Raw genomic sequence first — 27513 nt, forward strand, 5'->3', positions numbered from 1 at the left:
GACTTTGGATTGGGCTTCAGAGGACCTGGGTTCAAAGCCTGCCCTGATACTTGCTTCTTGGGTCAGTCAGAGTGGGTGAGTCCTTTGCCCTTCCTGGACCTGTGAAATGAGGCAGGAGGATTTGATATGTAAGGTGCCTTTCTGTTCTAGATCCATGAGCTTGTTATTATCCTATGAACCCCCCTCAGTGCAACCTGTATTTATTAAGAGCCTACTGTATATTCCTTACACTTGCTGAGTACTCCGTATAGGACCTCCTGTCTAATGGGCCCTGGCCATTGTCTTTGGCAGCTCGGTGGAGGATGGGTGCGAGAGGGGAGAGACTAGAGCCAGGGAGACCCACCAGAAGGTTATTGGAATAGTCTGACCTCAGGGGATGAGGGCCTGACATAGGTGGTGATGGGAATGCATACGGGATGTGTATGAGACTGAGGCTGGGAGTGTGCGCCACAGGGAGGGTGATGATGACCAAGATGGCAGCAGGGAAATTGGGAAGGGGGCATGGGCATGACTTCTGCCTTGGACCTGTTGGGTTGAAGTTGTTGGAGCTCAGGAGAGGGGTTAGGGCTGAATATATAGCTCTGCCTAGAGATGATGAGATGGTGATCCAATCTCTGGGGGCTGATGAAATCAGCACAGGAGATGGTATGGAGAAGAGGGGCCAGGGCAGAGGCTTGGGGGGCATCCAAGGTGAAGGGGCAGGACAAGGAGCCTGAGCGGGAGCGCCGTTTTATAGTTGAGGACATAGATTTGTCCAAGGTCACACACTGATCCCTTAGCCGGGTTTCTGAACTAGCCCAGGGTCTGTGGTTTTTCTTTCTTCCTGTACTCCTGGGCTTGTGCATGCTGAGTGGTTCCTCCGATGCTTCCTCAAGCAGAGAGGTGACCCTCAACCCCTGGAGGCTGTACCAGTGGGTCACCAGCCCTGGTCAGTGCTGCCAAGCTGGAATCGTGGGCCAGATTGGCCCAGCGATGGCCTGCGTCCCTGGGATTCAGACCGGCTGACTAACATGCCCCAAAGGCTGGCCACCAGGTGGGCAGGAACAAACCTCCTGGTCCAGGCACCTCCTTGTCTCCAGAGGCTTGGAGCTGCTGCCACCTCCAGGCTTCAGGAGCATTCATCCTGATGATATCATTGCTTTCTCAAAGGTCCAAGTCAAGGTGTCCAGCCTGGGATTCTTGGTGGAAACATCTGGCTGCTGGGTGCTATCCCAGACTTGTATTTTTAGAACCATCCCTTGTAGTCTTCCTCCCCCCCCCTTTTTTTTGAGGGGGTAGGCAGGGCAATTGGAGTTAAGTGACTTGCCCAAGGTCACACAGCTAGGAAGTGTGTCAAGTGTCTGAGGCTGCATTTGAACTCAGGTTCTCCTGACTCCAGGGCTGGGGCTCTACTCACTGTGCCACCCAGCTGCCCCCCTCCCTTGTAGCATTGACACGCCCTGTGTTGATCTAGCCTGGACCTCAGACCTGGAAAGGAAACAATCTAGTCTGACCTGTATTGGAGCAGGCTCTCCCTTCTTCACTGCTACCCAAATATGGGTCAGCTGGTCTCTCTTGAATACCCTGAATGAGTGGGAAACTCACTATCTCCCAAGGCAGCCCCATTCCTTCTTGGCTAGTTCTAATTGTCAGCAAATTCCCCTATCCTGAATCTGCCTCTGCAGCTTCTAGCCAGTGTTCAGAGTTCTCCCTCTGGGGCCAGGCAGAAGGCAGTGAATCCCACTTCATGTGGCACCCCCTGCCCCAACTGAGCAATCAGAAGAAGGGGCTGAAGGTGGGTGGAGAAGGTGACCTCTGTAGGAGCAGAGGTCTGGGGGCTGTTAGCCCTATCATGGATGTAGGGTCCGGGCAGAGCATTCTGGGAAGCCAGGAGGGCTTTCTGGAGCAGAGGAGATGGGACTCCGGCTGGAACTGAGAGGAAGGATTCGTGACTCACAGGACCACAGACTTCAAGCAGGAAGGAGCCTTGGCCTAACATCTCAGCTTACAGACAGATGCCCAGAGAGGCGAGGACACTTGTCCAAGGTCACACAGCAGCCGGCTGATAGGGCTGACTGTAGCACCTTGAGGGCAGGCTCCATGGATTTCTCTTCTGTCCCCCCATAGAGCCTACCCAAGTGCTGACCTCATAGTAAACCAGGGAGACGACATCCTAAACACCAAGGGTCAAGGTTCCCACCCTGGGAACCTTTTCTCTTTGGCCTTCTGGGTGGGAGGGCAGTGCTGATGTGTGCTGGTGTTGGGCTTAGACCTGGTGACCAGGTGGGGCCTGCTGCTGACCCTGCAGGCCAGGTGGCAGCTGCTGGGCCAAGGCAAGACCCCGCCTGGGTGCCCATGAAGTCCGTCTGCCTTGGGCTGCAGGTGCCAGAGCTCCCACCAGGTGCACGAGAAGGCCTCCTCATCACACAGGGATGGTGGCAGATAGCGGAAAGGGCACAGTGTGGCGTGCAGAGACACTGGGGCTTAAACCCTGGCTCGGGCACTTCCTGGCTGGGGGTGGGCCCTGTCGCAGCTTCAGTTTCCTGTGAGGACAGGAATGATCCCTGCACGGCCCACCTGCCAGCTTGTCACAAGAGAAGGTTGTTATTAATTTTCTGGGCCCAGCATAGTCAGGCGCTTGGTCTGTTTCTGTGGGTTGGAGTCGATTTGGACAGAGGCTCTCTGGTGATTAAGGACAGTGGCTGGTTGTGTGCTGGTTGGCAGACGATGCGGCCTTGGCCCTCAGGGTGGGGTAGGAGAGCCCTTCCTGTGCCGTGTGGGCAGAGGACAACGTCCTGCTGTGTAAGTGAATGGAAACCCATTTTTGAAATTCTTAGGATGTACCAAGAGTCATGTTGAACTCAGTATTATTGATGTCCAGGCTGTGTGACCTTGGGTAGGTCACTTCCTCTCTGCCTCAGCAATGGCCGATCCTTCCTGCTGCCTGTCTAGCGGCAGGCTCATCCCCTGTCCCACCAGTCCTGTCTTTCTGTTCATTCTTCTGTCTGTCGTTCTTTCCCACAATGCTTCTCAGGTGCCTGCTACAGGTGAGGCACATGCTGTTTGTGTTTCCAGTGGTGCAGTCTGTGCCATAGAGCAGAAGCCAGGCTGGCAGGGGCCCTGTGGGCATGACAGCCCGAGCCCGGCATCTCCACCCTGAGCTCATCTCCTCTCTTACTTTTGACCATTGATGGGTGCCTGGGCTCTCTATGCCCTTCCTTTGTCCACAGCGCACACAGCGCCAGGTCCCCCCTCCCCCAATGGCTTCTAGCCCTCACTCAGGCTCTCCCTCCACATCCTCCCTGCCCCCTCCCCCCAGGGGTATTGTGGGAAACAGCGTCCCTGCCTCCCACCCTTCACAGGACAGCCTTGTTCTAGGAGCCATAGTAGATGTGGGAGAGCAGACCAGCCTGCTCCCAGGGGCCCTCTGAGTGTCTCTAATCTGAATGGTTTGGTGAGATTCAGGCACAGAAAATGTGGGGTGTGTGGGGAGAAAGCAGGATTAAGGATGGGGTGGCAGGGTGCAGACAGGGGACCCTGGGAGTTTGGGGCAGGTAGTGTGTGTATGTGTGTGTGTATGTGTTGGGGGACTGGGAGCCCAATGTGGGGCTTGCCAGGGCCACAGCCTTGGGCAATTTGGACAAGACTGTCCCTGCCCATGCTGATGGTGCCATCTCTTCTGTTGGGCCCAGCAAACTGAAGGGGAACAGGTGGTTCATCCCCTGGACTGGGCCTCTGCCCGGGCAGGTGCTGGGACTGGCTCAAAAGGGCCGGAACCAAAACCACAAGGGGTGAGGGAGGGGCCAAGCAGCCCAACCGAGTCATCGCTGCCTCCCCTCTCCCACAACAGAAGAAGATGGTATTTGCCAGCTAACATGGATTTATATTCTCTCCCTCCTGCTCCCCTGCCCCCCAAAACAAATTTTAAAAAGAGGAAAAACCAAAGCCCTAGAACCCCCTAGTTTTCCTGCCAAGGACAGCCCCGGTGACCAGGGCTGGCAGTGTGGGCTTGTTCAGCTTTGGCAGGAAGTGAGTGGCCTGTTCGGTCTGCAGCCTCTGCATCCATGATTTAGCATTGCCATGGTCAGCATTCCAGTGGCTTTCAGAATTGTTTCTCTCTATGGGGCTATTGTTGTGGTGCAAACTGTTCCCCTAGTGCATAGGGCTCTTCTCCGTTTCCTCTAACATGGAACATTTCATCATCTCTTATGGCGCAACAGTATTCATCTACATTTAGATGCCACGGTTTGCATGGCGGTCCCCGCAGGGTGGGCACCCTCTTGTTTCCCATTTGGGACTCCCACAAAAGAGACGCTGCAGCTATTCTTGGCCTTATCTTTGGGCTTCTTTGGGGGTGCGGGCTGGGGGTCAGGCCAGGGCAGAGGCTGTGGGCAGTCTGGTAGCCTTCTGGTCAGTCCTGAGCGGCTTCCCAGAACAGCTGGGCCGGGTCACAGCTCCCCAGAAACAAGCACTCGGGGCACCTCTTCCCAAGCCCCTCTGGCATCTGGCATTTCCCTTTTCTCTTCTCTGTCAATCTCGTGTGTGTGACGTGGAACCCCAAAGTTGCTTTACTTTTCATTTCCCTAATTATTGGTCTTTTGGAACGCTTTTTTTTTTTTTACAAACCGTGGTTGAAATCTTGGATTTCTTCCTTTGAAAACTGCCTGTTTGCTGGGAATGGTGGTGCCTGCCTGGAGTCTGTGCTGCCGGGGAGGCTGAGGCTGCTGGAGCCCTGAGGTCAGGAGGCCTGTGTGGCAGCTGGGTGAATGCTGGTTGGGTGGTCACACACAGGTCAGCGCCAATATGGTCAGGCCTCTTGGGGTAGAGGGGAGAGCCAGCCCAGGTCAAAGCTTCTGGTCAGTAAGTAGGGGGATTGGGTCTGGGAATGGTCATGGTGCTTCCAGCCTGGGGGAGAGAGGGAGAGCCAGGCTCTGAAAAAAGGAAGGGAGGGAGGAAGGAAGGAAGGAAGGAAGGAAGGAAGGAAGGAAGGAAGGAAGGAAGGAAGGAAGGAAGGGTGAGAGAGGGAGGGAGGGAGGGGGAGGGGGAGGAAGCACTGTGGGTCGGGGGAAGAGGAATCCCGGGGCTGAGCCCATGGAGCCTGGGAGGTGGATGGAGACTCCCTGGGCAGAACCTCCCAGCCTCATGAGCTTTTTTTGTCCACATGGGCATTCCAGATCGCCCCACTCCAGAGACAGCTTCCTTTCTGGGCCAGGCTAGCCGCTAACCTTGGCCATATTCAGGAAACAGGGCTGGGAGCCCGGGAGTCGAGTTTCGGGGCCTCCCGGCCTCGCGAACCTTCGAACAGACTGGAGCAATGGGTTCTCCCAAGAACTGCAGCCCAGAAGCTCCCATTACCCAGGTCTCCAAAGTGAAGACTGTGGGGTTTTTTCCCAGTTCTGCCCAAATTGTCCGGCTCCTTCCCTGACTCCTCAGGGCTCTGACCCTTCCTGACATTAGACTATGGTTTTGTTCTCTTGCTCAGGTTTCACCCCTATCTTGTTCTTATATCTTTGAAGCTCCTGGTTGAAGGCTTCTTATATTTGTACCTAGGAGCTCGCTGAGCTGTACCTGGCATGGGACCATGGGGCTTTGGTTCAGCATGCTGCCACGAGCGTGGGGCAGGCCCTTCTTTCACTGCTGCCTGAACTTTGTGCTGTGCAGGGTGCTCCTTCACCCCCCAGGTCCCAGCCCTGGGACTCCCTTCTTACTTTCATGATCTGTTCTTATGGGGTCCCTCCTCACTCCCCTGACTGTCTCCAAGGGTCAGGGCATCCTGGGGGTTCAGGACCACTCGCCCTGCAGGGATGAGCTGTTTTGGTCTGGGCAGCACTGGGCAGTGTCAGGAGCTGCATGGCTGAGCGTTGGACCGCTGTGCCCTAGGCCAGCCCCATGGTTGTTCAGAGCTGGGAGGACTGCCCAGGGTCACACAAGCAGTAAGCAGCAGCACCTTCAGCTGGCACTGCCCTGGACTCTCAGGTTGGCAGCAGTACGGGCAGCCTCGCCACCCAGTGGGGGGAAGGCCATTCCTGAACAGGCTCTGCCAGGTAGTACAGTAAAGTTGACACTGCCCTGGAATGAATCATTCTGGTTTTGGGCAGAGCTGCTGGCCAAGGCTGTCTCCTGGGTGTTGGCCAGCCTGTGGCGTCAATGAGGCGCCTCATGGTCAAGCGTGCCTAGCCGGCTGAGCTGAGCCAAGAGACTCCTTTGGCCTGGTCTGAGGCCTCTGCTCTCTGAGAACCACCCGCCTCCCTTGGCCTGCCTCGAGTGACCTCCGAGCCCCTTCCCTGGGGTCTGTTAAGAGCTCGCCCTGATGAGCAAAGGCCTCTGGGCCCTGGCTTGTCTTTATTTCTTATGAAGGCAGGAAAGTTCCCATGAAAAAATCGTCATCAGCCTGGGCTGTGCGGAGCTTTGGAAAGAGGCTGGAGCTTGGAGTCAGGAGGCCTGAGTTCAAGTCTTGGCTCTCCCTCTTAGCAGCCCCATTAGCCACAGCAGCTTGTATTGCTAGGAGACACTGAGCCAGTGCAGTCAAAGGACCTGGATTCAAATCCTGCGGCAGATGCCTACTGTTTGTGTGACCTTGGGCAAGCTACTGGACCTTAGACCCAGCAGTTCCCTCATCCCTGCATGGAGGCCCAGGTGGCTCTAAGGTCATGTCTGGCTCTGCGTCCCTTCTTCTCTCTGAGGACTTGGTTTCCTCATCTGTAAAGGGGGCCTCCAAGGTCTCGCCCAGCTCCCGAATCTGTGATCCTCAGGAGGCACTTGGCCCACTTTACAGAGAGAGAAACTGAGCCCAGAGAGAGGAAGGGCGTTGTCCCAGGTCACCTGACATTCTTTCCATGATAATCCTTTGACTTCTCTCTCGGCCTCAGTTTCTCCCGCTGTAAGAACTCCTGGGGTGGTCCAGATGACCCCTCTCTCAGGATCTCGCTCTGATGTTCTGTGACTCGTTTTCTCCTCTCTGTGCCCAGTCGCTGACGCCCGCCGGGATCTTTGCATCAGCCAGGCCGCGGTGCTCATCGAGGATGCCATCCAGGTAAGGGCTGGCTTGCGGCTGCTCCTGCCCCTGCTGCTTGGAGCCTCTGACCGCCTCCCCACTGGAGGCGGTGGCGATGCCGGGAGCCCCAGAAGCCCCCGCCCCATGTTTGCCCTGTGCCTTTCCCTCAGCAGGGGGTGGTAGGAGTGTCCCCGGGGGCCTGGCTGAAGCAGCCAATTTCTGGTGAGTTGGGGATGTCGAGGCAGGGCAAGGTTCTCCCGGCCAGGCTGCCTTCCTTCCTGCCAGGGGTGGGCTGAGAGACCGTGGAGGGACCTGCCCCATGCCCAGGCATATGGGCACCCCTCGAGAAAGGACAGACGGTGGGCATCTTGGTGAGAGGAGAAGCCTGGCCCTTTAAGGGACTGTACTTCCAATAACTGTTTGCCATCTTAAAATTAAATTTGTATTAACATTAGTTAATTTTATTGAAAAGAGTTAACATTTTAATTTCTGTTACTGCCTTTTGTACTTCTCACCCCCATTCACTCCTGAATAGATCCCTGCCCCTCCCCCATGAGCCAGAGAGAAGAGAAGAAAAAAAGCAAAACTGTTAGCGGGACCTCAGAGGGTATGCAGCATTCTGCACCCATTGTCCCCCACCTGGCAATCCAGGGAGGGAGGGTTTTCTCTCCCTTCCCTGAATTGCAGCGTCCTTTTAATTTTTTTAATATGTATTATGTTTTATATATATGTGTGTGTGTGTGTATACGTATATAATATGCCTCCCAGTGCTAAACAGAATCTATCCGGAGTAATTTAATAATTTCTTACTGAGGCCTGTTGCATAGTTGGTGTAACTGATCCGTAATATTAACAGTAATTAATTCATTCTGCTAATCCTAACCGGTGAAGGCTGACTGCCAATGGCCTGGCGCTGCTGATGGTCGGCTCTCGCGGGCTGGGACCCGGGACTGCGGCGCTGCTGCTTGCGGGGTTTGGTCCTTTGCTTGCCAGACGTCTTGTCTGTCCCTTGTCCCTCCATGGCTGTCACCGTGCCCTTGTTTCTAATGCCTCGTTTTTTGCCTGTGAAGGCCCGAGTTTGACTTCGAGGATTAGCGTGTAGGGCGCAGCGGGACGGATCGGCTCAGTCTCTATTTTCTCAAGCCCCTGAGAGTTGAGCTGGTCAGGAGGCTGAGCCCCACCTGTGGGCTGTGTCACCCGGGCTCCCACCTGGGCTCCCACCTGGGCTTCTCCTGCAGGTGACCCAGGGTGAGCCAGCCCTGAAGGGGAGGGCGTAGACAGCCACGGGGAGGGGACCCTGAACCCCAGCTCTTCTCCCATCCTCTCCTCTGAGCCCTGTGTGTCAGAAGCTGTTTCCATCCCAGCGTGTGGGTGTCCCCTCACAGTGTCTGACTTCTCTTTCCAGTACCGGTCCATCAATCACCGCATGGACCCCACATCGCTGGCGCTGTACCGATGGCATTACTCACGCATCTGCCAGGGGTAAGAATTCCCTCGCTTCATTCGTGGTTTTCCCAGCAGGCTGTGCTGGGTTCTGTCAGGAGTCATAGTAACAGCCCCTGGTGGTCCCATAGGGGCTCCCCCTGTTTGCTGAGTGAATTTATTCCCCCGGAATGATCCTGGGAGGGCGGTCTGTGCTACAGGTGGGGGGATACCATTTTAGAGATAAAGAAACTGAGCCTGGGAGGTGTTGAATGAGTTGCCCCAGAGTGGAGATTCAAACCGGGGTCCCTGCTGCCTCCATCCTCGGGGCTCATCACGCCTCCTCAAATGACGGATGGCTATTGGCTCCTGCGGGCTGATGAGCCGAGCCAGGCGGGCTGGGAGCACCCAGCGAGGGGCCTCTGGTGCTCACCACCTGTGGGGCTTCCCTCGGCCTCATTCTCCCCATCTGGCCTCTGAGGCCTCTGTAGGGTCCCATGATGCTGTCAGGATGGGGGCGGGGGTGAGGTTGTGGGGCTGACTCTCTGCTCTAGGGCAGCCCAGGGACCCCCTGTCCGCCACCCTGCCCATGCTGGGGCTGGCCCTGGTGCTCTGAGGTGGGGAGCGTCCCAAGGCCTGGTGTTGGGGGGCAGAAGCATGTTCACACTGAGCGGGGGATTGGTGTGCAGTTAGATCTGCCCTGCCCGGGGATCCTGGCTCTGTCTTCCTTCCACACTTGTGGAGGCACAGGGCAGGGCAGGGCAGGGCAGGGCAGGGCAGAGCTCTGGTGGGGCTGGCTCTTGGCTGCCTCCTAGTCCCTGTCCAGGCAGTCTGTGGGCAGGACCCCAGGGCCTGGTCCTGGCTCTGGAGGGCAGCCATGCTGGACCATCCAGGGCGTCCTTGTGTGTTGTCTGAACTGGGCCAGTTCATCGAGGGTTTCAGAGTTTGGATCAGATCAGACCAGGATGACGGGGCCAGCCATAGACAAGCAGAGCAGGCCTTGCAGAGTCTTGCAGGGTCACTGGACGCAGGGCTGGGGTCGACCTTGGGCTGTCCTGCCCAAGGCCCAGAGAGGGTGACGGACTTACCCAAGGTCTCACAGCCAATAAGTTGTAGAGCAGGATTTGAATGTGATCTCTTGGGCTCCACAAGTGGGGCTTCTTCCCCTGCCCCACGACAGCCCGTGTGACGGTTGGCGGTGGCCGGGCTGCCCTCGTGGTGTTTTAATGGAGCCTCGTCTTCTGTCCAAGGGTTCTGACTTTCACCATTTTCCTGATCCTGTCTCTGGCCTTCATCGAGATCCCTTCTTCCCTCACGGTCACCTCAGACGTCCGCTACCGCCAGGCGCCCTGGGAGCCTCCGTGCGGTCTGACCGAGAGCATTGAGGCGCTCTGCTTTCTGGTGTTCATAGCCGATGTGTCCATGAAGGTGAGCCTGGGGTGGAGGCGGGGCCGCGCCAGGGCTCCTGGCCTCCCCCACTGCTGCCCTCCCCCATGGGGGACTTGGGAAATCATCTGTGCAGATGCCCTTGCTTTTGTCCTTTAAAAATGTGCTTGAGGTCTTTTGTCATGAAATGGACTTTGCTTCTGTCCTGCTCTGCACGTCCCACGTCCTGTAACAAAGAATAAAAAAGAGGAAAAAGCTGACGCGCCAGCCTTGTCTTGACAGCGTATATACCGTCCTGTACCTGCAGCCCACCACCTCTGCAGGAAGACATGCATTCTCCCTCCCTCTCTGTCTGTTCTCTGTCTCTACTTTCCCTCCCTCCTTTCTCTCTCTCTATCTCCATCCCTCCCTCCCTCTCTCTCCCCTTCCCCCCTCATCCCCTCTCTGTCCCCCCCTCCTTTCCCTCCTCTTCTTCTGCTTTCCCTGTCTCTGGGCCTCAGTATCCCCACCTATAATATAGGGCTGTGAGCCTCGTGGCCTCCTTCCCCTGCTGCCTCCCTGATCTCCATGGCGGCGTCGTGAGTGCCTCAGTGTGCACCTTGGTCTTCTAGAGCTATTTGATTGGCTGGAGAGAATTTCTGAAGAACCCCTGGCTGTTGGCTTACATCGTGGCCCTGGCGGTGTCTCTGGCCGACTGGACCGTGTCCCTGAGCTTCGGCTGTCGGGAGGTGAGGAGGCTGGGGGCCGCGGAGGATGTGGCCTGAGATGGGAACGACCTTTGGGGAGGGGTGGGGCGTGTGCGCCCGCACATGGTAAACGCCTACTGTGTGTAAGGCCCCCAAGGATGGGAGGTGAGAGGAGGTGGGGGTGGGGGAGGGGGAGGGGCTGCCCAGGGGCCTTCTAAAGGCTGGAGAATGAGCCACCTCTGGCAGTGAGGAGGTGAGGATCAGGGGCTCCCTGGGCCTTATGCAGTAGAGTCCTCATCAACCAGGTAACCAGGTAAGATTCTTTTATGGAGAGGCCACGCAGCCTCAGAGGCAGGAAGAGCTGGGTTTGAATCCTGCTTCTGGCATCTCCTGGCTGTGTGACCCTGGCAAATTTCTAACCCTTCTGTGTCCCCTGATGGGCCTGGCGCATAGTGGGTGCTTCATCAATGCTCGTGCCTGGGCCGTCGATTCAGCGTTCCCTTGAGCCGTAGGACCAGTCGGTCGGTAAAAGAAGTGTTATTCAGTGTGTGCAACGACTTCGTGTCCACTTAACCATGTGTATTGATTCTTTTCACAAATTCAGTTCACTTCAGCTCCAACATCTATAAAGCGCCTACTGTGTGCCAGGCACCGGGCTAAGCGCTGGGCTGTCGTTGGACTGTCAGCTCTTTGAGGGCAAGCTTTTGTCCAGTTTTTGTCTGTATTCCCAGGGCTTTGCTCAGTGCCGGGCCCATAGTAGGTGCTTTCTCAATGCTTGTCCCAGTGAATCGCACTGAATGGTGCTGCGGCCAGAGTAACCAAAGATGAGTGTCTGCTTCTGCTCGTCCGGTGGGCACGTTTTTGCCCTCCGTGCGCTGTTATTCATTCATTCGACAGCACTTGACGAGCATCTGCTGTTTCAGGGGCTGTGCTGACAGACCAGAAGGAGCTGAGTCCCTGCCCTCAGGGTGCTTCTGCTCTGTGCCCCTGGGTGGGTGGGGAGTGGGGCTGGCCATCATAGCCCTCTGCTTTCTTGAAGCTGCCCCTGGATTGGGAAGGGGTCTCACTCCCACAGGATCCGTCGAAGCCTTGGGGTGGATGGAAGTTCAGTGCATGATTTAGAGGGCGTGGGCCTTGCGGAACCATGGTCTCTTTCACACTAGAAGGGGCAGAGGCTGAACCGGGCCAAGATTCCCTCTTGCCACAGTCCAGGCAAATGGTCTTCTGGCTTCTGATGGGAAGCCTCTGGTGCTGGGGAGCTCACTACCTCTTGGGACAGTGTGTCCCAGCATGGGATGGCCGGCTCTTCGGGATGGAGCTTTCCTCTGTCCCCCCCTGCCCCTCCCCCATCCTGGTTCTGCCCCTGCAGCCACGCAGAACAAGGTGTGTCCCTGCAGGCAGCCCCTCCCTCCAGCTCTCACATGCCCATCTAGGAAGGGGCTTTAGCATCCATGACCCTCCTCTCTTTTAGACGGTTCGAATCCGCCGGCTTGTACGGCCCTTCTTCCTCCTCCAGAACTCCTCCATGATGAAGAAGACGCTGAAGTGCATCAAACGGACGCTGCCCGAGATGGCCAGGTCTGCAGGGGGGCTGGGGGTGGGGCGTTGGATACTTCAGTACAATGTGGGGGCACCATAGCATCCAGAATGCTGATCTGGGGTTGGGGGACCTGGGTTCCAATTCAGCCTTAGACACTTCCTAGCTGAATGACCCTGGGCAAGTCACTAAAAAAAATAAACAAAACCTCTGCCTCAGTTTCCCCATCTGTAAAATAGGAATAGAATAGCCCCTACCTCCCGTGTTGTTTTGAGGTCCAAATGAGGCCACATTGATAAGGCAGTGAGGCCATTGTTCTGTACGTGGAGATCAGAATGGGATGGAGGAACATCTGTGCTTGGGAATCGTGGTGACTCAGAACCTGGAGCTGGGCCTCCCAGCTGGGGAACAGGTGCCCAGCTGTGCAGGGTCCCCATGACCTCAGCTCCTTCCTGGCCATTCACTGGCCCCACCTTGCCTGGGGGGGCTCGGGCCTCCTTGGGGGGCTGGTGGTGCTGGCCTGCTGCCTGAGCATCCGGCTTAGGGATGGCGAGGCCCCCCGGTAGAGCCATCCTGTGGGGGCCACTCTGGATTCACTCCCAGGATGACTGCTTCCTCAGTCCCTTCCTCTTGTCACGACTGTCCTTTGACACCCGTGGGTGCAGAGCAGAAGGGACCCCAGAGGCCATCGAATTTTAGGGGTACTGAACCCCTTTTTTGCATCAGGCACTGGGGATACAGAGCCAAGCGTGAAAGGCACCCTGCCCTCCAGGAGGTTACAGTCCATAGGGGTCACGGGGGAAGGGGGATCATTAGAGGAAAGGAAGATTAGAAAAAAAACCAGAGGCATCTGAGGCTCACAACCATTAGATACGTAATAGAGAAAGGGGCAGGAGGAAAGAAATAAGCATTTATGTAGTGCCTACTGTATGCCAGGCACTGTGCAAAGTGCTTTAGAAATACTGTCTCATTTGATTTTCACAAGAGCTCTGGGAGGTACTGTTTTTATCTCTATCTTACAGAAAGGGAAGCTGAGGCAGGCAGAGGTTATGACTTGCCCAGGGTCACCCAGCTAGAAAGCATTGGTCAGATTTGAACTCAGGTCTCCCTGGCTCCAAGCGCAGCAGTCTCGTCCCTGGGCCCTGATCCCTCCCTGTTCTTTGGGGGGTCTCCAGCATCCTGGGGCAGCTGCCCCCTTCCCTGGAGGGTCCCTGAAGGGTGGCCCACGGTGGGGAGCGGTCCCTTTGGCCATCTCTGCCATTAGGACCCAGCTCCTGGAGGCAGGGCCTGAGCCGGGCAGGGCACGTGCGTCCCCTTGGCTGACGTGCCCCCTCCGGGCTGTCCCCCACAGCGTGGCGCTGCTGCTGGCCGCACACCTGTTCCTCTTCACGATGTTGGGGATGCTGCTCTTCATGCGGGAAAAGGTAAGGAAGGGGCAAGGGCCTGGCTGCCACTGGCGCCCTCCCCCACGAGTGGGATCCCAGGCCCAGAGAGGTCAGGAACCCACCTGAGGTCACAGAGCAGCCAGTGAGGCCTCTGAGCCCCAGGCCAGATCACATCAAGTCAGCAAGTGGTTACCGAGGGCCTCCCCCTCCCTCCTTCCACTTGTCCCTTGCCCGAAGCCCAGTTGGGTTCGAGGCAGCTTGGGGTAGGGAACTAAGCTCTGGCCCCTGGGTTCGAATCCTGCCTCTGACCCTTCCTAGCCTGGGACAGTAACCTCGGCCCCCTCAGCCCCCTCATTTAGAACCTCCAGCAGCCCCTGGATTGGGACAAGATGAGGAAACTGAGGCTTCCATAGAAGGTTGGGGGCTTGTCTGGGGCCCCCAGCGAGTGTCAGAAGTAGGATTTGAACCCGGGTCTCATGGTTCCAAATCCTAGCACCTGACACAGGGCCTGGCACGGAGCGGGCGTGTTTGCTGACCGGCCCTGCTGCTGCCTCTGAGACACTGACGATCCTAACAATGATGGCGAACGTGGCCAGTGTCTATATTGTCACTTAAGAGTCCTGGCTGGCTTTACGTGTAGCGTCTTCAGCCCTCACAGCTGCCCGGGCAGGGAGATGCTCTTACTAGCCCCACTTTACAGCTGGGGAGACTGAGTCAGGCTGTGGTGAAGGGGCTCACCCGGGGAGCCTCTCCAGCGGGCTTCCTCCCCGGGTGCAGCAATCAGATGTCCCCAGCCAGGGGACCGAGCCCCGGGCCTTCCCTCCTGGGACCGAGGCTCGCTGTGTGCCCAGGCATCTCGCTTGGTGACTCTGGGCATGACGAGGGCATCTTATCTGCCCCTGCCAGGCGAATGCCCTGCCTCTGTTGATGCTGGTTTGTGCCTGGCTGTTTGGGTGTTGTCTCTCTCCCTCCAACCCTGCCACCCCCCGTTAGATGGACAGGGACCGCCTGCTGGGAGACAGGGACAGATGGGGCAGGGACAGGGACAGAGGGACCTCAGAGGCCCAGGGAGCGACTCTTCCCGCATCACGCAGATAGCGAGAGGCAGGGCCTGGATCTGAACCCAGGCTGTCTTCCTGCACAGCCTTCTTCCCTACAGGGGACAGAGCTTGGTTGGGTCACAGTCCCTCATGCCTTGTTCCTTCCACTTCAGCCCCATGTGTCCTCAGCCCTGGGGGCTCCGTGAGGATGGGCCGGGTCCCAGGCTTTTTGCACCATCTCAGAGAACGTCAAACCCACCTTGTCCCTGATGCAGGATTCCCCCCGCTCCAATGGCTGTTTGGAGATCTCCAGGGAGGTGGGGGAGGGCCCATCCCTGCTCGCTTGTCTAAAGCCCCTTCCTCCATGCCCAGGACGACCAGAAGGACCGGGAGCGGCGGCTGTATTTTCGGAACTTGCCGGAGTCGCTGACTTCTCTTCTGGTGCTGCTGACCACGGCCAACAATCCTGATGGTGAGTGAGGTGCCTGCTGTCATGAGGGCATTTTTGGAGGACCTACTGAGGTTCATGGCCCTTCCCAGGTCTCTTCCCTGGGGGCTCTGACCCAGAGCCTAGAACAGGAGGGGCTCTAGGCCAGCCCATGACATCACCTCCAGCGGAGGCCTGCCCCAGCCTCCACTTAAGGAACTGTGGAGATAGAATGCTCACTGCCTCCAAGGCCCTGTCTTGAGAACATTTTATCTCCAAAATCGGCCTCCCCAGGGCCTCCCCAGCCCTAGTCCCGGGTCTCCTCAGACACTGAGCAGAACAGTCCTCCATGATGCTCTAGGCTTTCTATGGCCCGGCTAACGCCCAGCTGAGAAGTCTCCAGGGGCTCCCTCTTACCTTGACTGTTTCTGGGCCTGTGCCCCAAATCCTGCCACATCATACTGCAGCCTGTCTCCTGTCTCCCACCCCCACCATCCACTTGCAGCTCTGTGCACTCCTCCCTCCACGCCTTCATCCCATCTCCTGAATCCAGAACTCTCACCTCTTGTGTGTTGGATGCGAGGACTCTCTTGGGGCTGCCTAGACTCCATTAGCTCCCTGGCTTGCCATGTCCCACTGCGGAGCTGCAGAGAGCTCACAGTCTGTTTCAGCCCTTTTCCTACACCAACCCCTGTTGAGCCCTTGTGCAATTGATTTTTTGTGCCCCCCTGGAGGACTTTACATTGTGGGGGAGATTGGTTCTGTCTGATCAACCGTATCACTGTCCCCAGGAGGTGAGAAATCTCAACTTTTTCCCTTGGGCAGTAGAAAGTTAAAACCACCACTGGGTGGGTGGGGGGCAGAGTGGGAGGGAGAGGGAGGACGGATCCTTTGCTTGTCTTGCTCAGAACAAGCCTCTTGTCTCTCTCCTCTCCTTGTCCTGCCCCTTCAGAGATTCCCCGCCCCCTCCTGCCCTCAGTGTAATGTTTACCCACTAATCTGAACCAGCTCTAAGCTTTGGGGCATTTTTCTTTTTTTTTTTCTTTTTTTAAATTTAAATTTTAAATTTTTTTAATTTTTAATTTTTACTTTACAACACTGACTTCCACAAGCTTTTGAGTTCCAAATTTTCTCCCCCTCCCTCCCCCCAAGGCAGCATGGAATCTGGTATATCTTCTACATATACCTCGCATTAAACTTATTTACACACTAGTCAGGTTGTAAAGAAGAACTATGACCGATGGAATGAATCAGGAGAGAGAAGAAACAAGGGGTGTTTCTCTTTTGGATGGTTTTAATTCCTAATTGGCTGTCTCCCCACGTAGTGATGATTCCTGCCTATTCCAAGAACCGGGCCTATTCCATCTTCTTCATCGTCTTCACTGTGATAGGTGAGTCTGCGCCCCCCAGGAGCTCCTGAGATAAAGTCCCGGCCAAGCAGAGGGCAGCAGCCTTCCCGACCTTGACCCTGAGGTCAGGAAAGGGCCGGGGTCACTGCCTCTGACATTGCGCTTGGGTGAGCCCTGTGTCCCCAGTCACCTCCTGCTTCACCTTTATGGATTTACTGTGAAACGTGGCTGGGATCAGAGGGCTGGCCCCCAAGACTGGGAGACAAACTCCCTGACACTGTTCGTTATCAGATCCTTGGCTGCAATGGTGGGGAGAGTTTCCACGCTGGAAGTTTCTGACCCTGGTGAAATCCCAGGTCTGCTCCCCACTCTCCTCCCCTCCTCCCCAGTCTTAGGGTCATTCCAGAGTCAGAGATGAAGAGCTGGAGGGGCCTGAGACCATCCAGTCCAACAGCCTCATTTTACAGATAAGGAAGCAGGTTCACCGCGGGCCAGTGACGTGCCCACCTAGGTCCATCTGACCAATCCACATTTACTGAACAGCTGCCTTGTGCTGGCCCTGAGCTCAGCGCTAGGAGTAAAAAGACAAAAGTGGAATAGTCCGTGTCACACGGCTGCCACTCTAGCAGGGAAAGCAGAAATGCCTGTTGGCTAGGGCCGGGCTGGTTCATGGCAGAGGCCAGGCTGGTACCTGGGTCTCTGACTCTCCACATGGTCCACGTGACCCAGGCATCCTGGCAAGGGCCCAGCTGGCTAAGCGTTTGCACAGTTTGGAGACGTGGTGCTCCCGAAGCTGTGATTAATTAAGCAAAGGAGGGGAGTGTGCAGAGGGAAAGCCAAGAGGAGAGGTGGGCCAGAAAGTGCCCAGGACCTGTGTCCTGGCCTGCCCTGACTGCTGAGGCCTGACTGCTCGTGGCCTGACTGCCCATGTCCTGACTGCCTGTGTGCTGACTGCCTGCATCCTGACTGCCGCAGCCTGACTGCCTGCGGCCTGATTGCCCGTGCCCTGAGCACCATGGCCTGACTTCTCATTCCCTGACTGCCGCATCCTGACCGCCACACACTGACTGCCGCAGACTGACTGCCTGTGGCCTCACTGCCCAGTCCCTGACTGCTGCACGCTGACTGCCCATGTTCTGACACTGCCTGTGCCCTGACTGCCCATGGCCTGACTGCCCACACCCTGACCGCCTGCGGCCTGACTGCCCACACTCTGACTGCCTGTGGCCTGACCGCCATGCCCCACTTTCTCCCTCGCAGGAAGTTTGTTTCTGATGAACCTGCTGACCGCCATCATCTACAACCAGTTCAGGGGCTACCTCATGGTGAGTCGGGCCTGGCACCTTCCTCGGGATGCTTGAACTGGTCATGTGTGTTGGTGAAATGTGCTTAGAAGAAGGCCTCCCCCATGAGGCTGGATCAGAAAGTAGCAAGACTGATGGTGGCTTGGAAGCCAGGCTGGTTCTGCTGTCACCTTCCCTGGGCCTCTCTGTTGCATGGGTTTGGATGGGGCGACCTGCCCCGAGTGTCCACGATCCCAGGGTGGTCTTGGATGTTTTACAGAAATCGAGGCAGGAGGGGCTCCTCCAGGGTGTTTCCCAGGCCTGCTTTGGAGAGTGTGTGCTTTTTTTGGTAGTTTGAGGGACCTGGACATGATTGGGTGGGAGCTTCTGACCAGTGCACTCAGGAAGGAAGGAAGCAAGCATTTATTGAGCACCTACTGTGTGCCAGGAAGTAAGCACTTTACAAATACTATCTCATCTGATTCTCATACCAACCCTGGGAAGAAAGGGCCCCATATTACAGATGAAGAAACTGAGGCCGACTTATTTAGGGTCACACATCTAGTAAGTGTCTGAGGACAGATTTGAACTCAGGTCCTTTGGCCCCCAGACCTAGAGCTGTGGCCACTGGCTGCCTAGTTCCCTCTCTCTGCAGTTTGTAGTCTGAGGGTGCCAGGGGGCACTGAGAAATTAAGCCATTTGCCCAGGGTCACACAGCAGGGACATCCCATTGTCACTGAAGCTGCCCATGGCCTCTCCCTGCCCCTGTCCCATTTCTGGAGATGGGGCCTCCATCCTCCTGGTCACCCAGGCCCAGAATCCTGAGCTCAGCCATGGTGCAGAGATTAGCTTCCAGAAGAGACAGCCGAGGGTTGTTGGGGTTGTCAGGGAAATGGGCTGCTCCAGGGGCTGGGGCTCCCTCCTCCTCCCGAGGGAGGCTCAGGTAAAGACTAGATGACCAACGCCCATGGGTGTGGGATGAACAGGATGGCCCCGAGATCCTTCTATCCCTGAATGTCTGTGACATCCTGGCTTCTATTTCAGCTGGTGTCTCCCTCCATCCGGGCCTCGCTTAGAGCCTTGCACATAGTAGGCTCTTACCCAGCATCAGAATGGAATTGAGGGTCTCCTTTCCCCCTCCTCCCACATTCCTTCTCTCCCTTTCCTGGTCCTTCCCTCCTGGGGCAGCCTGCATTGCCAGGAGTGTATGTGTGTGTCTGTGTGTTTGTGTGTGGTATGTGTCTGTGTGTGTGTGTGTGGGGGGGGGGGGTGTCATGAGTTCAAGTCCAAGCAGAGCCCTTTGCTGACCTGGGGGCTGGATGTGGTCCCTTCTCCTTGGCAGGAATCAATCCAGGCCTCACTCTTTAGAAGGCGACTGGGGATCCGAGCAGCCTTCGAAGTCCTCTGCTCCCTGGAAGGAGCAGAAATCCATCCTCTGGTGTGAGTGTGGACAAAGTTGGCACTTCCTGGGGAGGCTGGGTGGGCAGGACAGGTGACACCCATTTCCTGTCCCACTGATGGCAGCGTAAATGACTCCCTCTCCTTTTGGCTCAGTCTGAGCCCATTCACTCAGTGAGATTTCACTCTTGTTCTGACTTCATGAGACTTCCTGGACTGGGCTTGGGGGAGACCCCCAAATCCATGGGGTCTGACCCTGTCCTTGGGGGGCTTCTACTCTGGTGGGGAGATAAGCCATGTCTGCACATGAATAGAGAACTAATGCACCCTGTGCCACCTTGGCCATTCACTTCATCTTTCTGGGCCTCAGTTTCCAAATTAGTAAGATGAAGGAGGACTTGGAGATCCCTTCAGGTGCCAGACAAAGGGTCCTCAGCCTGCCCCCATCCCCACCTTTGGCAGTCAACGGGGTGAACTGTGAGCCTTTCTCAGAATAATGTTTTTAAATGCACAAAACAAAATACATAGGATTAGGAAGGAAACCAATCATGTTGAAACACAATTTTCAAAATGCTAAAAAAAAAAAAAAAAAGTTAAAGGACCAAGGTTAAGAATTCTTGCTTCTGGGTCTGTGAGCCTACAAAATATAGCAGCAGCAGGAGCAGCAGCAGGCGGTTTAGCTGAGGGAAGCTCCCTCCCAGCTGGAGATCAGGGATGGCTTCCTGGAGGAGGGGGCCTTTGGCAGGGGCCTGGAGGCCAGGTAGTGGCAGGGCTCTGCTTTAGGGAGGGAGCTAGGGGAGTGTTTGGGGGAAGGAGCCTGGCTGGCTGCTGGAGGCCAGAAAGGAGAACCGTCTTCAGGTATTTCCCAGGACACTCTCTTAGAGGATTATGCTTGTTTTGTTTGACTTTGGGGAGGGGCTGGGGTGGACAGAACCTGCAGGTGTTAGAGCTCTGCCGTAGTGGCCTGGGCTGGCTCAGGAGGGAGTGAGCTCCCCATCCCTGGCGGGATCTCCAAGCTGAAGCTGGATGCCCACTCACTGGGGGTGTTGCAGAGAAGTTCCCAGCTTAGGAGTGGCTTGGATCAGAAACCTTGGAGTTGTCCTGACAAGCTTGGGCAGATGCTTCTCACTGGGGGTTCTGACCTTGGTCTCATTACAGAGTCGGAGTTAAGCCAGAAACGTTCCTCCAGGTGATACAGAAAGTGAAAATGGACCTTTACTGCAAGGAAGCAGTCATCCAGGTAAGGGTGGCTCATACCTGCCCATGCCAGGCTCTGTACTGATGGGGCATCTCTCTTGTGCAGGCTTGTCTCAGCCTCATGTCAGACCCAAAGGCTTCCTGGGGAGCCACAGGGAGAGACTCTTCCCCAGGACTGAGATCTCTTGGGGGCAGAAGTCTCCTTGGACCACAAGGGGCTGCCTCAAGTGGCTGTGAGCTTTGATGATAATAAGCCAGGATATTTTCCTTCCCATTAAGGGAGAAATCGGCCTCAACCTCGTGGTTTCTGGGGGTGGCTATTAAAATGCAAGATGAGGATCAGGTCTTCTGCCCAGTGGGTTGACTCCTGCCCACAGACACTTTTTGGGTCACTCATGGTGTTTATCTCAACCCTGGCCAGCTCTTTTCATATTTGCCCCATCTCTGGCCCTCACCCTGTGTCCTTGGAAACAGAGCCAGGCTCTGTGGCGTCGTAATAGATTTTCATCCAGCCTTTTCTCTCGTTTGTAGATTGTTGGATCCCATGCTGACGGATTGATGTCGGCTGATCAGTTCCAGAGTGTCTTCGATGAGCTGGACAAAGACGCGATTAAGGAGGTCCGTCACCCGCCGAAACCTGGGGCTGTTGGTGTTTGGAGGGATTTCTTTTAGTCTGTCTCGTCTCTGCTGACACATCCAGATGCCCCATAGACGGCCCAAACTCCTCAAGTACCAGCAGGATTTTTCCCAGCTCAGCTTTAACAAGCTGACATTGGTCCGTGGAGCCTTGGGTGGAGAGTAGTCAGGTCTTAAACCCGTCATCTGTTTGCTATTGTGACCGTGAACCCCAGTCTTAAGTCCTCAGTGGGGGCCTTTCACTTGGTTGATACAAGAGCACAGTGCTAAGTGATCTTTCTTTTGAGAAGTGTTTGTGGATGGAGGGGGCCTGTCCTTGACAGAGCTGGATGTGCTCCTGGGTGGGTGGATTGAGGGAACCCATCCAAAGAGTGACGTAGCTTTTCCGTTTTGTCCTTGCCCCATTAGTGGAGGGCTCGCTTTCCTTCGAATTTAAAAGTCAGACAAACCGAGGTCTAAAGAGGCTGGCTCCAGGCCCTCTGAAGTACATTCTTCACGCTCTTTCTCTGTTTTTGTTTTTTTACAGCATCCCCCGCGGCCTGAGTACGATTCCACTGTCCTGCAGCGGGCCCAGTCTATCTTTGGCCATCGCTATTTTGACTACTTGGGGAACTTAGTCGCCTTTGGAAACATCGTTTCCATCTGTGTGAGCATTGTTTCTTGATGTGTGGCTGCCGTCTTCTCTCTTTCTCCATCTGCCCTTTGGTTGTGGTCTTGTCGTCTTTCCTGGATTTTTAAAATCAGGGGCTGGGGTGAGAGGAGCTTGTGGGTGGCCTTTTTGTGTACGCGACTGGCAGCGGCACCAGGTGACATCCTCTCTGTTCTCGTCTCTCAGGTGTTCTTGGTGATAGACGCAGACAAGTTGCCCGGCGAGCGGGATGACTTCATTTTGGGGGTAAGCTTTGGGGTTGCCTCTTCTGCTTCTGTGTCTGCTGGCTAACGGCGGTCCATATCTTCTGACCATTTGTCCACCTCCCTTCCCAGGCCGAGTGGGAGACTCTTGACACCTGTATGGGGCTCATTAACATATTTGAACCCCTCTTTTGTTCTGTGACCTGCAACCTAGTCATCAAAAGGAGTGGGTGACGTTTGTTGTGTAGAAGCGAATGCTGTCATTCCCTGCTCTGCCATTCTCTTAATTAAACCCTTGGTATGCTCATCTTCTCGAGGGCTACATTTCACTGCTCTGAGAATTAATTCGTAATGGTGATGCTGAGGCCCCCAGAGCAGCCAGAGCGCAAATGATTACAGTACGAGGGTGCTAACTTCACTTTATTGGGTGAATCCTTAAAAACTGGTGATTCATCCGCGGTCTGTATACCTGCTTCCCACTCTGTTGACTCTGGACCTCGAGGGGCCCTAGGCTTATTGCAAGGAGCCTGCAGGGCATCCCAGGCGTGGACCTTCGTGAATCATGTTGTGTTTGTTGACTGTTTTATACATCGCAGACTTCAGCTGCCTCCTCTTAGGACAGAGGGTTTTTTGGGACGCTGGGGGAGGACCTGTGGAATGAAGTGGGATCCTTTCTTTTGCCATTTGAGATACAAAGTCATCCAAAAGTGTTTCACAGACTCCGAGAGCCTTTTGTCATTGTCACACATCTGAGGCTGAAGGAGACCTCAGGGCTTATCCAATCTAACCAGCTCAGTTTACATTTGCGGAAACTGAGGCCTAGGGCGGCCGGTTATGTGACCTGCCCAAGGTGGCACAGGCAGTAAGTCAGAGGTGAGATTTGAACTCACATCTTCTGACTCGAGGCTAGTGTTCTTGATGGATGCTGATCATACACTGACTCTTATGCAGGACACTGAGATGCTTCGTGGTGGCAGATAGGTTTGGTCTGTCTGAGCTCCCCTCGAGCCCCCGTGGCCAGCAGGAGCCCAGGCCGGCCATCCGGCGGTCTGTTCGAGTTGTCTCGGGATGTCTCCCTGTGGCTCCGCTGATGGGATTTTCCCATTTCACACTTCCAGGTCCTGAATTGTTTCTTCATTCTCTACTATGTGCTGGAGATGCTGCTGAAGGTGTTTGCGCTGGGCCTGAAAGGCTACGTCTGGTTTTTCAGCAACATCTTTGATGGAGTTCTCACTGTGATCCTGCTGGTAATGGTTACTGATGGTGGAATGGGGAGGGAGGGCAGGCCTGAGCCCCTGCAGTCCAGGGCCTCCTGGTAGTTGGCTTTGATCTTCCCCTAAGGACCAAGGAAGGGCACCCCACCTAATGAGGCCCTCCTCGATTTGCCTCCTTGGTGACCCCTGCGGCTCGTGGCTGAGTGGGGGGAGGGATGGCTCCTCTGGCAGAAGTTGGGGGGCTCCTTTTCCATAGGCCTGGGGGGAAGTTGTTGTGACAGCTGAACCCTTGAGGCAGGTGGGCAGGCCTGGGCATCCCACAGCTGTGGCAGACTGAGAGTCCTAACCCCCCAGAGCTGACTCCTAATTTGACTAGACTGCCTTCTCAGCCTGGGAGCAGGTACAACGGCCTTGGCTGCCCTGAAGGCTGGCCCCAGGAAGACTTGACAGCATTGTGTCCAGGGGAAAGAGCCATGCTCGGCTTAACCAAGGCAGCGTAAGCCCCTGCCTGCATGCCCCGATGCTTGGGCCCATGAGACAGTGACAGTCGATTCATTGAGCCACAGACTGCTCCATCTTTGGAACACCTTGCGGTCGTCGGGAGAGCAGGTCTGCCTCTGACCGTCCTGGCTTCCTGGGGCACTTCCCGAGCAAAGATCCCTCCTTGTCCTCTGCTGCCCTGTTTCCTTAATGACACCCTTCCCCAGCCTCCCCTAGGCCATGATTGGAGCCTGCTGGAGGCAGAAGCCTTCCTAGGAGGCCCCCCTTGGGGGCAGTTGATGGGATGCTGTGAATCTTTTCATCCCCCAGCCCCAGCTCAGCATTATTGTAACGGTGCCTTCTTCTCTTTCTTAACTGAAGGTTTTGGAGATCTCCAGTCTTGCCGTGTACCGGTTTCCTCATCCGGGCTGGTAGGTGACCCAAGTAGGATGCTGGCCCCTTCTTCCTTGGCCCTTTCCAGGGGCCTGCTAGGCCCTTCGGATAGCATGGGAGGACAGGATCGAGCTGGTGCCCGAGCCCCACTGCCATGGGTGTTCCTGGGCTTCGTGGCAGTGCCCCCTGCCCCCCGCTCCTCACCCTTGGTCAGGGCAGGGTCCCCGGCCTGCCTGCAGGACAGCAGGCCTCAGAACCGCTTGTGAGGAGCTTGCTTTGGGTAGATGGGCCTGCTCCCTGCCAGGAGCCATACGTGGCTCATCGCTCTTCCACTGAGGACTTGAAGCCTTGCTTAGTTTGCGTGCGTGGCCGGAGAGACAGATTCCGCCACCAGCCTGGGCGACCCACGTTGGGTGGCACAGGGCTCCCCTCGGGCTGGGGAGCTCTTAGCTGTGTAGGGGTTTGGCTCCTCCCCAGCTCTGGGACCCCAAGTCTCTCCCCAACCTGTGCCTCAGTTTCTACCTCTGTAAGAGGAGCTCCCAGGGCTCCTTTGATTCCATTTGATTAGACAGAGGATGATAATATTAATAATCGTAATGACAACAACAGTAATGCAGATGATTATAATGTGGCCACAGAAGTAACGATAAAGCCACAGCTTAGGTGGTAATGAAAAGCTGCGGTCTTAACCTAGCAGCACAAGCATCTGCAGCACATGCAACAGGAAAGAACCAAGGCCATAGGGCCTCAGCAGGAAAGCCTCAGGGCTGCGTCTGTCCGAGCTTCATTGAGCGAGGGGAGCAGACCACAAGCCGAAGAGCATTCAGAAGGACTGTGTCTGGAGCCCTCCAGGCTTGGAAAGCCCCACGTTGGCCTCGACAGCTCGTATACTTATCACACCCTCTTTAGGGATGGGGAGACTGAGGCTCTGAGTTTAAAATGACTTACCCAGGGTCATCGAGCTAGTAAGTGCCTGAGACGGGATTTGAATTCAAGTTTTCCTGACTGCAGGCCTGGCATTCTAGGCACTCTGCCTCTGAGGGGCTGGGTCGTAAGAGATGCTTCATTCTGTGTCTGGTTCTGAGTCTTGTCCTTGATCACATAGACCTCAAATTGACCTTAGAGGTTGGAGGTCAGACGTCACACTCCCCTGAGGAGGGGCCCCCACCTCCTGGCGAGCAGGCCATTGCCTTGGGTCTGGTGCTTCTGGCTCCTGCCACCAGAGTGCCTTCCTCTTGGCCAAGCACCCTGGGTTGGCATTGTAAGGTCCCCGGCGGGCGGTGAGTGGAAGTTCTGCTTCTTGGCCAAAGGTCCCCAGGCTGACCCGGGAGCTGGTGGAATGCCGGCATAATTCGAGGCTGCGTGTCCTCCGCCTCAGTCGGGCCCTGGCCCGAGTCCTGCATTCAGGGCTGGGCACCACCTTCTAGGAAGGGTGAACTGGGCAAAACCTAGAGGTCGCCCAGGCTGGTCAGAAGCCTCAGGCTTGTGCCATGGTCAAAGGAAGTGGGAATGGAGAAGGGGAGATTTAGGCATGGGCTGGCATGCAGGCATGATGCTCCAAGGACTCTCTCCACTGGTCTTGAGCTGCTTGGCCCCAGAGGGCAGAATGTGGGAGGAAGTTGCAGAGATGTGTTATTTCCTGATGTCAACAAACCCTCCAAAACAAAAAACTTCCTGAGAATTTGGGTTGTCTTAAAATGGAGCAGGCCTTCCTCTGATAGCAGTGAGCTCCCCGTCACTGGGAGTCTTCAGGTAGAGGCTGGATGGCTAATTATTGGGGGTACTGTGGAGGCTTGCTCATGTGTGGATTGGACTAGAAGGTTTTGAGATCCTGAAATTCTTTGGGATGGAGCCCAGCTCAGGCCCAGCTTTGGCTGGTGGTTGGTCCTTACCTGATAAAGAAGGCACTGATGACGCCGTCCATACGGGTAATCCAGCCCCTGAGTGCTGCCCCTTTAACGGGTCAACCAGCATTTATTAAGCACCTACTGTGTGCTGGGCACTGTGCTAAGTGCTAAGGCTAGAAATGTAAAAACAGTCCCTGCCTCCAGAACTTAGGATCTAATGGAAAATTGTAACAAGTGCCTTCCTGTTTCTTAATAGTCTTTGATGCCCGGGATAAAGTTATCATGATGGTGACATTCCCACTTCAGTTTGATTCAGTTGTACGAGCATTTGTGAGCACCTACTGTGTGCCAGGCACCCTCGGGAGCTCAGACTCTAGAGAGGATCATGCTTATGCAGCTTTAGCATGGCGCCTTGAGTTGAGGTCAGGGTCTGATGACCAGTTCTGTTTGACCAGTGGGTCAAGGATCCTGCCCTTGGCATTTCTGCTCTTGTGCCCGAGCTTCCTCATGCCTGGTATGTCTCTGCCCCTCCCTCCTCCCTCCCCTGAGCCTGGCCTCTGTCCTCAGCCTCTCCCTCCCTGTGCCTCATAGGAAGCCTGAGGTTCTGGGCCTCCTGTCTCTGTGGGACATGGCTAGGCTGGTGAATATGTTCATCGTGTTTCGGTTCTTAAGGATCATCCCGAATATGAAGGTCAGCGTGTGGGGCGGAGGGCATGGGGGGGGGTGGCGCGCGGGGCGGGGGCACGGGGGTGGGGGCGCTCGGGGCGTGGGGTGGGGGCACCGGGGGTGGGGGCACGGGGGTGGGGGCACGCGGGGCGGGGCCACGGGGGTGGGGGTGCGCGGGGCGGGGGGGCACGGGGGTGGGGGCGCGTGGGGCAGGGGCACCATGGGGGTGGGGGCGCGGGGGGTGGTTTGTTGACATTTCCGTTACTCTGCGCTAAACAACATTGAGAGCCCTGCTCTGGGCTGGGCAGACCAATGGCAGCGCCCCGGGAGGAGCGTGGATGGTGAAGTTGGATTGACCCTAGAAATGGGCCCCTCTCGTAGCCCAGCCCCAGCCTCTTGGGGGGCCCTGCTCGATCCAGCCTTCACTCATCTGACAGCTGGGGAGGGCTGTCAATGAGAGACACTACCGTTAGTGGTTTTTGTTAAGGTGTCATCAACATCTTTTGTTTTAAATAACAATCATTTTCCTATCTCATGCCAGTTCACCCCCCTCCCCTGCCCCATTTCCCATGTAACAAAGAAAGACCAGACGACCCGGCAGTCCTGTCTGCCTGTGGATGCCAGGTTCCACACCCATAGTCCCTGGGCACAGGAATCCCTTGGTGGCTAAGGATCTTCTCCTGAGGGTGGGCGGGCAGGTGCTTGGGGGCTGCAGACAGACAGGGCAGATCCCAGAGCCAGGAGGACCTGGGCATCCCTCCGGCCCAGCAGTGGCAGCCTTCAGCCTTCCTAGCTGCCGCAGGCCAGAGCAGGCAGCTGTGTCTCTTCTTTTCAGCTGATGTCCTTGGTGGCTGGAACCCTCCTGGACTTGGTCAGAAACATGAGGGCCTTTGCAGGGATCCTGGTGGTAAGTGAGGCCCTTCCTGTGGCTGCCATGCCATGTCCCCTTGGTGTCTGCAGCTGTGGTCTCTGGGAGGCTCCCTGGGGGTACGTGTGTTTGTTCCAAAGCCCCGGGCAGAGACCACATCAGCTCCTCAGCAGACCCTGAGGAAGGCCCGCTGGCCGACTGGAGAAGGGTCTCCCCTACTCAGCCTGGTCCTCTGGGGCTCCTTGTGACTTTGCTCCATTGAAAGCAGATCTTTCATTTTTAAAAATCCGATGATGGAAACCCACTTTGGGCTTAAACACTGAAAAAGTCTGGCGGCTTGGCCGTTTGGGGGGACATTTGGAACTTTAAGAGACCATCTGCCGAGATCATAGGCGCACCCATCTAGACCTGGGAGGTCCTCAGAGACCTTCAGTCCAATTTTTCTTCTTACAAAGGAGGAAACGGAGGCCCAGA

The 27513-nt window shown here is 56.1% G+C and overlaps 1 protein-coding gene across 1 annotated transcript in view; it reads left to right on the forward strand.

The window, feature by feature from the left end:
* The first annotated feature begins 843 nt into the window (after positions 1 to 843).
* The window catches only part of TPCN2 (two pore segment channel 2), a 33341-nt gene continuing 6671 nt past the window's right edge, over positions 844 to 27513 (forward strand). The window contains exons 1-21 of the mRNA XM_036765312.1: positions 844 to 928; positions 1665 to 1787; positions 2288 to 2524; positions 6948 to 7012; positions 8379 to 8455; positions 9646 to 9823; positions 10393 to 10509; positions 11939 to 12045; positions 13356 to 13428; positions 14802 to 14901; positions 16182 to 16247; positions 17466 to 17530; positions 18831 to 18928; positions 20045 to 20126; positions 20615 to 20701; positions 21246 to 21365; positions 21555 to 21614; positions 22690 to 22818; positions 23647 to 23696; positions 26097 to 26196; positions 27007 to 27078. Of these exons, the coding sequence (XP_036621207.1) occupies positions 844 to 928; positions 1665 to 1787; positions 2288 to 2524; positions 6948 to 7012; positions 8379 to 8455; positions 9646 to 9823; positions 10393 to 10509; positions 11939 to 12045; positions 13356 to 13428; positions 14802 to 14901; positions 16182 to 16247; positions 17466 to 17530; positions 18831 to 18928; positions 20045 to 20126; positions 20615 to 20701; positions 21246 to 21365; positions 21555 to 21614; positions 22690 to 22818; positions 23647 to 23696; positions 26097 to 26196; positions 27007 to 27078 (2091 nt within the window). The remainder of the gene's footprint in view (positions 929 to 1664; positions 1788 to 2287; positions 2525 to 6947; positions 7013 to 8378; positions 8456 to 9645; positions 9824 to 10392; positions 10510 to 11938; positions 12046 to 13355; positions 13429 to 14801; positions 14902 to 16181; positions 16248 to 17465; positions 17531 to 18830; positions 18929 to 20044; positions 20127 to 20614; positions 20702 to 21245; positions 21366 to 21554; positions 21615 to 22689; positions 22819 to 23646; positions 23697 to 26096; positions 26197 to 27006; positions 27079 to 27513) is intronic.

The sequence above is a fragment of the Trichosurus vulpecula genome, chromosome 6, assembly GCF_011100635.1.
Source record: "Trichosurus vulpecula isolate mTriVul1 chromosome 6, mTriVul1.pri, whole genome shotgun sequence".
NCBI classification, from domain to species: Eukaryota; Metazoa; Chordata; class Mammalia; order Diprotodontia; family Phalangeridae; genus Trichosurus; species Trichosurus vulpecula.